Here is a 12,439-nt window from a genome sequence, read left to right as displayed (position 1 = left end):
TTGGAAGATAATAGGTCCTTGTACCTAAAAAGAAAAGAATAAGATTCAATCATTCTCTTTTTTCCATAAGCATTACAATAATTCATTCACAGCAAAAGGGGGTCCACCTTCATGAGTGTCAATGGGGTACATGAGTGTGATCAATACACCATCTTTTTTAATGATCTGCGCATATCTTGAGGCCCAAGCAGGTCTAAAGGCAGGTGGTAATGCACACAGGAATCTATCGTCATGTAAGTCATATTTCATGCACAAGTTATTTCTTTACGTGTAATCGTAAGCAAGATCATATCCTTCATTAGGAACATCAAACTTGAAAAAATCAGCACATATAAATTGATAATTGTGAGCCGTTGCATCTGGATGATTCTATTATTATTATTTTTTAAATTGAGTTCATCTGCTAGATTTCTATTTTTTTTTTTGCTTTACTTTGTGAAGTAAGTCAACACAAGTAGGACTTATATCCATACCAGTGACATGTCTATTCTCATTTGCTAAAAACACAACATCATAACCTATCCTCATATGAGAACAGAAATATACGTACAGACTTGATTATATACCCGAGCCACATCCAGGAACGAGGGCTTGTCCATGCTTTGGAATAAGAGAACAAGTATCTGGATTGTCAAACAAGTCAACTAAAGCAGGACTAGGTTTACCAGCATCCCAAGCGGTTTTTCCTGCTTCCCATAAACCATCCCAATTTGTACTATCTAATACGTGTTGAATACATTGTTATTATGATCGTATTCTACCCTTCATTCTATTAAATAAAGGAAGAAAAAAGTAGATAAGCTCCTTTAACTCACGGTATTTATACAACTGTCTGGCTTTTTATTTATCCTCTTTCTTTCCAACTCCTAAGCAAATACCGTACTGCCTATCGCATTATAATATCGGATGTCGGCAATATAAAAATAGGTACTCACATGAGATGGGGTGTGTGTGAAACGATTTAAAGTTTTTCAAAGAGAAAAAAAAAAAAACGTTCCTTTTAACCCTCTTTGGTTCTTTCGTATTCCCATCTCCCACGTTTCTTTCTCCTACTTATTTCTTTCTCTCTTCCTTTTCTTCTCCTCTCTTCTTTCATTTCTTCTTTCTCTTTCTCTCTCTCTCTCTCCTTTTTTATAACAATATTATCTCCTTTCCTTTATAAATATCATGAATAATAACATTAATGTACCTTTGGAAAATGTGGCTGTCAAGTTGAATACGGATAAAACAAGACGTAAGAGACTCAAGGTGATTAGTGCCTGTTGTGAATGTAGAAGGAAAAAGACAAAATGCAATGGTGAAAAGCCTTGTATTGGTTGTATAAAGACAAATGTTGAATGTAAATACGCCAATAGCAATCACACTCAACAGCACCAGCACCAGCACCAACACCAGCAACAGCACCAACAACAACAACAACAACAACATCAGCAACAACAGCATATCATCAAGACCACTACCTCACAAACATCTACAAAAAATGTTGATATGAGTAAACTTACACTTCAATCGATTGAACAACGTCTTGGAGCTATTGAAGATATTCTTCAGTTATTATTACAACAACAATCGGAATCCCGTAACTCCGGTTATCTTTATCATTCCGGTATTTATGACGGAGGAAAAAGGAAACACGAAGAAATGGATGATTATTATGTTCGGTTACCTCCTCCTTTAAACTATCCCGAATCTTCTTCTTCTTCTTCCGTCTCTTCTTCCCCGAAATTAAATACAATTCAAAATTTATTGAATGAAGAGAAAAGGCCCCCTTCTGCTTTTTATAGATTAACTGCCGGATCAGATTTACGTTCTTCTAATAATTCTTCTTTTTATTATTAAATACTTTAAATAAACTCTCTTCTCTCTTTGTATTTCTCTGTCTATTCAAAATCACTTTTTGACTGAAAATAAAAAATATTAAAAAAAAAAATTCTGTCTCTCTCTCTCTCTTCCCTGTCCACTTTTTTTTTTTTTTTTTTTTTTTTTTTTCCCCAGTTAAAATATGAGTGAGAAATACAAGCAGTTAAAAGTAAAAGATCTTCAAGGTAAATTTAAACAATATTTAAGAATGTTAATAATATGGGATCATAGGTTTATTAGAAAAAAATGGTCTTTCTCAAACTGGCAAAAAGGATGAACTGATTGAAAGATTGGTTCATTTTGATAAACGTAAAGAGTTGGAAAAGTTGGAAAAAGAACTTGATTTAGAAGAATTTGGTGATTCGAAACTGTAAGTGTTTATTGTTTTTTTACATACAATGTTTATATTTCTTTTTGTAGTCAAGAAAGTTATAAATCACTCGACATTTTAAAAGAAAGTGTTCTTTCTGATGACGAGGACTTGTGATTTGAAAAACCCATCAGTCCATCGAAACCAACACCTATACCAGCAGCAGCAGTGACCACACTGCCCACACAAGAAGAGAGACCGGTCAGTCAGAACGTCTTCAAGTTTACACCCATCACGTTTGACAAGCCTCAGGGCACGACCGACAAGACGTCTACAGCAGACCAAATCAAATCAGACGCTCAGCGTCGACTGGAAAGAATGAAACGATTTGGTGTCAAGGTCAGTGAGGAAGAGATGAAACAGCTGCGTGCTGCGCGATTTGGTACGACGACAGAAACTCCCAAGACGACAGAAAAATCAAAGACGACGACAGTGACAAAAAAAGAGACGGTGGCCAAGAAGCGGGTCAAGAAGGATGCTAAACCCCATCCTCTCACCCTGCCCAAACATTCCCTCAACTCAAAGTCCGTCATGACCAAAAAGAAGAACAGGACCGGTCCCTTGCTGAAAAACACCAATCTGAATCAAATCGTCACACAGATCCATCAAAAGAAGAATAAACTGATTCCGAACAGAAAGAGACCGTTCCTTAACAATAAGGTGGATAATCAGTGGATTGTGAAAAACAAGGAAAAGAAGCGTGTGGTGACCGCAGAAAAGAATACGGTGATAGGTAATGGTCGAATCATTACGTTTGAAGCCAATCAGCAGAAACCATTGACAACAACACAAAGAAATACGAATAACCATAAAAGAACAATGCAAGTCAACAATAACAACAAGAGAAAGGTCCATGTTCAAGAAAACAATCATAACATGAACTTGGTAAGTTGTATCCTGTTTATAAAAGAAAGAAAAAAAAAAACTAAGGATTGATTGTAGAATTCAAGATTCAAGAAAAGAAGAACCTGATTATTTTGCCAAAAAGAACAATAAAAATTATTTGCTTTATTTTTTTTTATATAAAAAAAAGGAGGGGGGTGACGAGTATAAAAGGAAAGAATATGCTTTTTTGTTACAAGGTAAAAAGTAAAAAGAAAGGAGAGTATAAAACTTGTGAATGACATTGATTAGGCAATAACACAATCTTCGGATTGTTTTCTACTGCTTCTTTTTTTTGTATTATTTGACGGTTTATGTTGCTTGAATGATTCAGTCTTATTCATTCTCTGCAAAGACAACGCATGAGATAGTAAGGCTTGATTTGCAGTTAGTGCTTGCTGCTCTTGTGGTGTCAATCCTAATGTTAATACATATTGGCGTATGCTTTCTGCATCTTCTGGTTTTAGTTGATGGAAAAGCGAATTGTTCATCATGTTGGTTTTTGAATCCAAGGAGAATTTACGACGTCCGTTGTATACCTTTGCAGAGGACTACAGAGGTTAAGTATGACAAAGATAATAACTAAATAACTTACATCGTAGGAAGGCTGTTGATCATTCACTTTGGGTGGGCAAGAAAACGCAGACTTTTTACAATCCTCATGGCAAATCAGTGAACACACTTGACAGCACAACGATTGGCCTCTTGTGATATCACCACATACTTTACACTCCATTTCTATAAATAAGATTAACATCTTGCTGTGATACTAGTATGATTTCAATATACCAAAGGATGTGTGAATAAAACGATGTGTCACATAATCTTCTTCTATTAAAGAAGATGACTTCAAATGATCTACTGTGGCTGTTTCATCAAATAAAGTGACTTGACTTTCACTTGTATAACTTTTATGTTCGTCATCAACAGAATAAGATTGCAGATAATTTGTCAATTCATGTGAATACGTCTCTGATGTCCTGATACGCTGCTGGCTTTTCACAATCCATTTATGTGCCCTGAGTTGAGTAGCCGAGGGGCGTGATTGGGGGTCCTTTTGAAAACAGGCCAAGAGAAAGTCGGCCATGTCCTTGGATATGTTGTCTGGCAAGGGCGGATTTTTATCTTCTACGATGTGAAACATGGCAGACATCGAGATCAGGTCTGAATAAGGTGGTTTACCAGTGATGAGCTCGATCAAGGTACAGCCAAGAGACCAAATATCTGATTTTGTAGAAGCTCCTTTTAATTCAATGACCTCGGGTGCCACTGTGAGATATATTTAGCATATGAAAGCAAGGTTCAAATAGACTTACTCCAGTTGGGTGTCCCTGACACGCTACTAGCATCAGCGCTCTTCATTTTTAAATTCAGAGAAATACCAAAATCAGTTAGTTTGACATCACCCGTCTTTGTTGTCAAGATATTGGCCGCTTTGAGATCACAGTGAACGACTTGATTGGAATGAAGGTATTCTAAGCCGTTTAATATTTTGATACAAAAGGAAGCAACCAGCTTCTCTGGAAATGCTCCAAATGCTTTTAATGTTGAACTTAACGATCCATTCTCTGCATATCTAATGAGAGGTAAGAAAATAGTAAAGTTGATTTCTCTCTCTTTTAAAAAAGACTTACTCTAATATGATGTTTATACTATTCTGATTTTGAATAAATCCAAGATATCGAATAACATTTGAATGAGACAAGGTTTTTAATAAAGCAACTTCTTTCTACAGAATATTTCAGTGGTTGATTATTTTCTCCTTTCTTTAGTTACCAATATTTCATGATCTAATTCACCATTCTCAAAATATAATTTTTTTACGGCTACTATTTCTCCTGTTGCTAGGTCAAGAGCTCTAGAGTGATTGTTTATTATTACAGCATTCCTTCTCCTCTCTTCTTTTATTACCTATAGACAGATCCAAATTGACCTTTGCCAATACAATTACCCAGTTGCTAGATTCATAAAGATTAGTAAACAACTTAAAAAGGGTTTAGATGCAATTTACATAATGTGTATTCACTCCGTCTTTATTGTAAGTCAACATCTTTTCCTCTTTATCCTCATCATTTTCTTTTTCCAGTGCTAATATATCATGAGTGGATTCATTTCTTTTCTTATCCTTGTGTCTGTTGGGAAATGTATGATTCTCGGCTGGTGAAGAAAATCTTCTGTTCTGCATCTTTGTCGCTTCATCTTCATCAAAGTGAGCTGTATGTCTTCGAAAGGCGTAAATGTCGGTCACTGAGGATCTCAAAGGTGATTTGGGTGGGCGTGCAAATTTATCTCGTCGAATGGATCTCTTTCTCTGTGCTGATAGTATTTGCTGTGGTGTTAATTTTGAGATGGCTAATATTGTATGAATCACCTAAGAAAACAAATGAATACGATAATAACAAATCAATTGACTATTTACAGCTTCCATATTTTTTGCTTCAAATAAATCCATTGTATCAAATAATTCTGATTTTTTTAAGCCAAACTATGTCACCTTATTTAATCAATCTGTTCCCTTTCTCCTATTATTAATATATAAATACCTGACGGGCTCCTTGTAAGAATCGAGTGATGTTATCCACCTACGGAATCCTATTAGCATAGACAACTTATGATCTAGTTGCTTACCTTAATGAATGATAAGTCTTTATATCCCACTTGTTTTACAGTTCCTGGCTTTAGTTTATTTATTAAACTGTGTAGACAATTAGTTCCTTTCATCCTTCCCCTTTATTCTCCCTTTCTCTCTTTCTGTCCATAATGCAGCCACACACACAAATAACTCACTTGCATAATAAAACGCCATCTTTTAAATCGTCATGAAGCTCGATAATATTTGTGTTTAACATTGAATTTAGGTAATCAATGGCTTCTTTTTCATTTTGTTTATATTGTTCTTGTCTTAGTAACGTATCTGCTCCTCCACTTTTAGATCTCGATAAATAGGTTTCCATTCTCAATTTAAATATAAGAAAGAGAGAAAAGAGAAAGAGAGAGAAAAAGAGAGAGAGAGAGAGAGAGAGAGAGAGAGAGAGAGAGAGAGAGAGAGAGAGAGAAAGAGAAAGAGAAAGAGAAAGAGAGAAAAGAAAGAATATGGATTTTCTTTATGCAATGTAAATAATTATCTTCCAAAAATGTTTCTCCTTAACCTGTCAACTCACTCACTCACTCACTCTCACTCTCTCTCTCTTTTTTTTTTTTTTTTTTTTTTTTTTTTTTTTTTTTTTTTTTTTGTGAATGAGTGAGTGAGGGTTTGATGAATAGACTAAAGTAAAGAAAAAAAGCGGACATATAAGATGCATATGAATTATGTATAAATATCATTGAGTGTTCTTTCAAATTATAAACATTGAAAAAAAATACAAAGCTTATCTTCAAAAAGTAAGGAGAATAATCTAAAAAGGAGACACTCATAAATAAGGAGAAGAAGATGAATGCTATGTTGTTTTTGGTCTATAAACAACCCACGTATAGCTTTCTTTTTGTTAAAACCTATCTGTCAAACCATTGACTGTTTACCTTTCTTATAAAGTAGTCCTTGTAAAAATATGCAATATCTTCCCCTTTCTCTCCGTTATTTACTTTATTTTTCCAAGGGGGGAAGAGAGAAAGAGAGAGAAGGTATGTGTGTGTGTTTGTGTCAAAGAGAGAGAGAAAGAGGGAAATAGGCTATTGATACTTGGCTTTTCTTTACTGAATCAATTAAATTAATAAAATATGTTGAACTATTTACGTATGAAAACTAAAATTATTTACCAAAAATGAAAGCTGTACGTTCCAAGTATTAGAAGGTAAATAGAGAAAAAGAGAAAGAGAGAAAAAGAAGAAGAAAACAGTAATTTTTTGTATTTGAGATAAACTGCACTGTTTTTAGCCTTTTTTTTTTTTTTTTTTTTTTTCTTCTTTCTTTCTTGCGTACCTGTTTTATGCATATTCTACAAATTTGGAAAATTAAGGAAAGCATACAGTAATTGATACATACTTCTCTTTCATCGACTTATGCGTCAGTGTCGTTCTTTTTCATTCTATTTGATTAAAAAGTGACATCATGTTTTAAAGGAGCTTTGTAAAGAAGACATTCCCATTTATGAATAATCAAGATATAACCAGTAATAGTAAAATGCATTGGTCTACATGACATCTTATTTTACAAGTTTCTAACTCTTTATAATACAGCCTTTATGCTTTAGAAAGCTATTGTAAAAACCAAAAAAGAATGATAGCAAGGAAATCCTTGTATTCTTTGTAAAATGTATTTTTAATACAAATAATATCATCACAAACAGACAAAGAGAAGGTGGAGAGAGAAGCAGAAAGATGTACTAGGGCAAGAAGCTGGATTTTTAAAAATAAAATAAAAACGTGAAAAGCAGTACGTTTCGATCGGCAAGCGTTTCCCTCCTCACTTTTTTTTTTTTTAAAAAAAAAAGAATGAAGCATGCACAAGTACGTCAAAAAGTAGTTTTTGTACCCCCTCTGACAACACTTGCTTGATTTGTGGATATTTAAGCAGCTTTTAATTTATTTAAAGCAACAAGTATATGCGCGCTCTTTTTATACAATAGTTTAATATATTATTGATCTACAAACAAAATCTAAAACGTTAATTGCCACTATTCTCTGATCGAATTCATGTCTCCCCTTTTAGATTACTATTATTATTGTTATTATTATTATTATTTTTTTTTTTTTTTTTTTGGGAGCATTCTTCTGTGCGATTTATTAATGTTATCTCCCGTACAAACCTCCCAACTTTTTTTGTGTTGTTATCTTGATTTAAAAAAAATATCAAGTAAATTGTACACACCATACTTTAGACTTGTTTTATTGTTTTTATTCCACATTATCTTGATGGGCTACTATTCTCTCCTTCAATACAACGCTACATGTTTTTCTTCTTGATCCATTCGCCTCCCCCCTCTCCCTCCCTCACTTTCTCTCTCTCACTCTCACACTCTCTTACTACCTCTTTCACATTGTATTTCCCCTAATTTATAGTTAAGGACATGTCACCCCCTTATTCAGTAGTTGAATTATCTTTAAATATGAAAGGAAGCTTTCTTTTTCTTTTTCTTTTTTTTTTTGTATAAACACACTTTAACTACTTTTTTTTTTTACTTTTTTATTTTATGTCTTCTGCAACTATGAATCATAGTGTATGCCAATTTTCAGAGAGTTCATTTTATGTATCAACAAAGTCACCCGAAAAAAATATGGTTTTTTCTGAATCAACTGCCAATGACAGCCAATTCAAAACGTCATTTTACAATCCATTCGAAATCAAGCGTCGCAAGAGAACCAGTCGAGCTCAATTCAAAGTGCTCGAAAAGACATTTTTGGAAAACCCTAAACCAAATGCTTCTATGCGTCGATGGCTTGCACAGCAACTTGATATGACTCCTCGAGGTGTCCAAGTCTGGTTTCAGAACAGAAGAGCAAAAGAAAAGGTTTCTTCCACCAAGAGAACTGCTGAACCCATGGTTCGCACAGCATCTTATCCTACCGAAGACGAGTTACTCATGACACCCGTCACACCTATTGTTGATCTGAATTCAGTGATCGATACTTCCTTTTATGGTCATTGGAATCTTTCTGTAGAAGATAAAATCCCACCTCACGTCTCATACTTTACTCAACAGGTCGTACCTGATGTCTTTACAGAGCCTCGTCTTTTTGACCCTATCTTTGATTCAAACTTGTCTTTTTTTAATCAATATGATTTGTTAGAAAGACGACATACTTGTTAACATCCTTTATTTCCCACTCTTTCTCTCTCTCTCTCTCTCTCTCTCTCTTATTTTATGTTATGACCTTTTTATTTACTTTATGATTCTCTAATTCCTTTTATATGTTATGTATCTTCATTATCAACCTATGCTTTATTTTTATTTTTCCTGGATCGGCCGGCCCTATTTTCATTTATTAAAAAGTATGAATGACATTTTTTTTTTTTTAATTTAAATTTTATTTTCCCTCCTTTTTTTTTTAGACAAGGCACCTTTTTTTTTATCTATCAACTTTCCCCCCCTCTTTATAAATATAAAAAAAGCACATTTCCATATACACAATAATAATAATAAAAAAAAAAAGAAACTCCCCAATAAAATAAAACAATGATTTATTTGCATTTATATCAAAAAAACAAATCGGGTGGAATAAATATGGATTTTGGTTGAGCTCTCTTGATTTTCACACTGGTTTCGGTTGCTTCCATTTCAGAAATTTTCTTAATCTTCTTTTTCAGTGGTTGTTGTTTCTTTCTTATTTTCTCTACAGGCTTAAATGGCTTAGCCTCAATATTGACAGATCGATACTTTCTTAATGAATCTTGTTCTTCCGCTGATAATTCTTTTATATATTCGCTATAACTCACTTTATCTAACATTGCCATATTAACTCACTATATTAAAAAAGATACCCTATAAATTATTTACCTGGAAGTGGTCGAATCTGTATCTTTCGTTCTTCAAGTACATTTAAAAAAGTGACATCTTCCGGTCCAATGAGATTGACAGCTATTCCAGACGTTCCTTAAAAGTGTGTAAATCATGCTATTCTCCTGATTTAACACTCCCCCTCTCTCATCTCCTTACCATATCTGCCTGTACGACCCACCCGATGTAAATAAGTCTCGACCTCCCAAGGCATATCAAGGTTGATAACTAGATTCACTCGATCAATATCAATACCACGAGCAACCTAAGTGAAATTTAGCAAACAAAACAAAAAAAGGAGGAGGAGGGGGGGGGAAGAGAATCATGACTATCTTACTAAATCACTGCAAACAAGCACACGCAATTTAAATTGTCGCATTTGTTCCATCACCGATAATCGTTTATCTTGGGTCAGGCTAGAGCTAATATGACCTGATTTCCATCCAATTTCATTTAGCCAATCCGTTAGTTCAATGGACCTTGGTAAATTGTTGACAAATATCATGCATTGGTAAAAGGGTATCTTGCTTAATAATTTAGCTGCTTCTTCAAATTTCAATCGATATACAGCTAAATTAGATGATGCTTCTTGAATGTTGACATAATATTGCTGAACCTCTATGTATAAGTCAATATGCAACACTATTCGTTAGCTATCGTTTCGGTACCTTTGAGTGTAGGTACACCTTCTGTCAATCGAATCTGTTGTGGTGACTTCATAAACATGGACAAATCAGCTACCAATTCTTCTGTAAAAGTTGCGGAAAACGCAATACACTGAATCGTCTTGGGCAATCTGTTAAAAACAGCTTGCACTTGAGACTGAAGTTTGTCGGACATCAATTTATCTGCTTCGTCCATCACCCAAAGCTTGAGTTGAGAAGTATTGATCTTTTTATCCTCCAAAAGAGCCAGCAAACGACCTGGTGTGCCCACAATAATCTGACATCCTGCCAGCTTTTGAGCATCGGCCTGGACAGACAGTCCACCAATGATGGCTTCACATTTTAAAGGCATCAGCTGAGCTAAGGATCGCACTACATCTCTGATTTGAACGGCTATTTCCCGTGTAGGTGCTACCATGATCACCTGAGGTAATTGAATAGAAGTGTTGACATTTTCGATCGCAATCACGCCAAACACGACGGTTTTACCAGTACCTGACTTGGCTTGAGCGATCAAATCAATACCTAATCTTCCTATAGGTATTGCCTTCAACTGAATGGGTGAGGGTCGTTCATAGCCTGATAGTGATAAACCTTGTAAAAGCTGCTCGTTTTGTAGTAGAGTATTGAAATCAACTTGTTCATCAATCTCTACGTCTTTGGAAAGTTTCATTCAGACAGTAAAAAAAAAAAAAGGGTTGCATTAAAGATATGACTCAGCCACATACACATTCTCTCTTTCCTTTGTCTTTTTTTTTTTTTTTTTTTTTTTTTTTTTAAAAAAAAAAACTAGACTACTTGACTTTTATATTTTTTTTTATAAATTAAAACATGGGAAGGTATAAAGTTATATTTTATATATAAAAAGGTTCCTCATTATCCTATTAGACTTCGTCGCAAGAGAACACATCACGGTATTAGAGACAATTATCGTAAGCAACGTACTCGTGCTTATACTAGAGATCTTGATCAGATCCACGGTGATTTAAAGCCTGAAAATTATGACAAGATGAAGAACCAAGAGATTGATACTGACTTGCCAGGTCTTGGTCAACACTACTGTGTTGAGTGTGCGTAAGTTTTGCTGTTCTCTATTTTATTGTAACCATTTCTCATGTGTATTTTTATAGACGTCACTTTATCTCTGATACACATTATCAAGAACACTTGAAGAGTAAATTACACAAGAGACGACTCAAGAAATTAGAAGACGAGCCTTATACTCAAGAAGAGGTAAAACACAATACCAATTGAGTTGAATTTTGTATACTAAAGCTATTTGTATTAGGCTGACCGAGCAGCAGGTCTTGGTAAACCAGATAACGGTAAAAGAGGAGGCAGATTAAGTAAAGAAATCGATGTAGAAATGGAAGATTAATCTGTTTGTGTGTATTTTTATGTGTAATCTATTGCTTTTTTATTGTTGAGTGGACAGTTGACCACCTTCTTTAATATATTCATTTATATAACTTTTAACACTTTTAAAGACTTCTTCTGATGTTGTATCTCTCGAATAACAATCAATAAATTTCCCTTGAGGATCCATTAAATACAAGAAAATTGAGTGATCCACCAAATAATCATCTTCTGGTTTTACGTTGGGTGGTGTATATGAATAGACCCTAAAGGACCTTGCCACTTGTTTCAGCTCATCTTTATCCCCTGTAAATCCTACAAGATCCGGATGGAAATCTGTTACATAATCTTTGACAACTTGAGCTGTGTCTCGAAGTGGATCACATGTAATAAAGACAGGTACGAATACATTTTGACCAAACTCATTCTTGACTTGATCTGTCACTTCAGCCATTTTATCCAATTCCTCAGGGCAGATGTCTGGGCAGTGCGTAAACCCAAAATAAACCATGTAATAACGCCCTTTCAAGTCCTCTGAGCTTGTGATCTTGTCTTCATTCACATTAAATAGTTTGAAAGGCATTCCAATGTTGGGCCTACCAAAACTTTTGATCTTTTCTCTTTCTTTTTGTTCATCTTTTTTTATAGTGTAAGCTTTCTTGTTGCTTTATAATAAATCAACTTACGCAAAAGTCTTAGTCTTTCTTTTTCTTGCTTAAAGTAAAAGGCAAGTCCAACAGCTGTGATGCCTAATAAAGCTGTAGATTTCCAAGTAAAAACCTGTCGTGTTGGTAGTGGCTGTGTTACATAAAGACGTTTATTATTTATAATGCTGCGCGTAGATCGTAATGTAGTGGTCGTCTTAGCAAACA

At 34.6% G+C, this 12,439-nt stretch overlaps 8 protein-coding genes across 8 annotated transcripts in view; 4 read left to right on the top strand and 4 right to left on the bottom strand.

Moving 5' to 3' along the window:
- Positions 1 to 72: 72 nt before the first annotated feature.
- On the bottom strand, positions 73 to 768 carry RO3G_03204 (uncharacterized protein; the record flags this gene model as incomplete). The annotated part of the gene is made up of 5 exons (XM_067657795.1): positions 73 to 223; positions 269 to 369; positions 433 to 497; positions 567 to 719; positions 762 to 768. The coding sequence occupies 5 exons, from the start codon at positions 766 to 768 to the stop codon at positions 73 to 75; spliced, it is 477 nt and encodes a 158-aa protein (XP_067513896.1).
- A 399-nt stretch (positions 769 to 1,167) lies between these two features.
- On the top strand, positions 1,168 to 1,839 carry RO3G_03203 (uncharacterized protein; the record flags this gene model as incomplete). The annotated part of the gene is made up of 1 exon (XM_067657794.1): positions 1,168 to 1,839. The coding sequence occupies one exon, from the start codon at positions 1,168 to 1,170 to the stop codon at positions 1,837 to 1,839; it is 672 nt and encodes a 223-aa protein (XP_067513895.1).
- A 163-nt stretch (positions 1,840 to 2,002) lies between these two features.
- Positions 2,003 to 3,202, top strand: RO3G_03202 (uncharacterized protein; the record flags this gene model as incomplete). Its single annotated transcript, XM_067657793.1, has 4 exons — positions 2,003 to 2,045; positions 2,092 to 2,230; positions 2,365 to 3,115; positions 3,173 to 3,202. 4 exons carry the CDS (start codon positions 2,003 to 2,005, stop codon positions 3,200 to 3,202), a joined length of 963 nt encoding a protein of 320 aa, XP_067513894.1.
- Positions 3,203 to 3,524: 322 nt separating this feature from the next.
- On the bottom strand, positions 3,525 to 5,540 carry RO3G_03201 (uncharacterized protein; the record flags this gene model as incomplete). The annotated part of the gene is made up of 9 exons (XM_067657792.1): positions 3,525 to 3,530; positions 3,708 to 3,850; positions 3,902 to 4,381; positions 4,429 to 4,688; positions 4,747 to 4,841; positions 4,889 to 4,970; positions 5,024 to 5,070; positions 5,124 to 5,483; positions 5,532 to 5,540. 9 exons carry the CDS (start codon positions 5,538 to 5,540, stop codon positions 3,525 to 3,527), a joined length of 1,482 nt encoding a protein of 493 aa, XP_067513893.1.
- A 2,716-nt stretch (positions 5,541 to 8,256) lies between these two features.
- Positions 8,257 to 8,859, top strand: RO3G_03200 (uncharacterized protein; the record flags this gene model as incomplete). Its single annotated transcript, XM_067657791.1, has 1 exon — positions 8,257 to 8,859. The coding sequence occupies one exon, from the start codon at positions 8,257 to 8,259 to the stop codon at positions 8,857 to 8,859; it is 603 nt and encodes a 200-aa protein (XP_067513892.1).
- A 1,329-nt stretch (positions 8,860 to 10,188) lies between these two features.
- On the bottom strand, positions 10,189 to 10,884 carry RO3G_03199 (uncharacterized protein; the record flags this gene model as incomplete). Its single annotated transcript, XM_067657790.1, has 1 exon — positions 10,189 to 10,884. One exon carries the CDS (start codon positions 10,882 to 10,884, stop codon positions 10,189 to 10,191), a length of 696 nt encoding a protein of 231 aa, XP_067513891.1.
- Positions 10,885 to 11,220: 336 nt separating this feature from the next.
- Positions 11,221 to 11,589, top strand: RO3G_03198 (uncharacterized protein; the record flags this gene model as incomplete). The annotated part of the gene is made up of 3 exons (XM_067657789.1): positions 11,221 to 11,285; positions 11,342 to 11,444; positions 11,500 to 11,589. The coding sequence occupies 3 exons, from the start codon at positions 11,221 to 11,223 to the stop codon at positions 11,587 to 11,589; spliced, it is 258 nt and encodes an 85-aa protein (XP_067513890.1).
- A 293-nt stretch (positions 11,590 to 11,882) lies between these two features.
- Positions 11,883 to 12,439, bottom strand: part of RO3G_03197 (uncharacterized protein) — a gene marked incomplete at both ends in the record, with an annotated part of 706 nt that continues 149 nt past the window's right edge. Inside the window, 3 exons of the mRNA XM_067657788.1 lie at positions 11,883 to 11,903; positions 11,977 to 12,203; positions 12,254 to 12,365. Of these exons, the coding sequence (XP_067513889.1) occupies positions 11,883 to 11,903; positions 11,977 to 12,203; positions 12,254 to 12,365 (360 nt within the window). The remainder of the gene's footprint in view (positions 11,904 to 11,976; positions 12,204 to 12,253; positions 12,366 to 12,439) is intronic.

Source organism: Rhizopus delemar, genomic scaffold, assembly GCF_000149305.1.
Source record: "Rhizopus delemar RA 99-880 supercont3.2 genomic scaffold, whole genome shotgun sequence".
In the NCBI taxonomy this organism is placed as follows: domain Eukaryota; kingdom Fungi; phylum Mucoromycota; class Mucoromycetes; order Mucorales; family Rhizopodaceae; genus Rhizopus; species Rhizopus delemar.
This window is presented reverse-complemented; position numbering and strand designations above follow the sequence as displayed.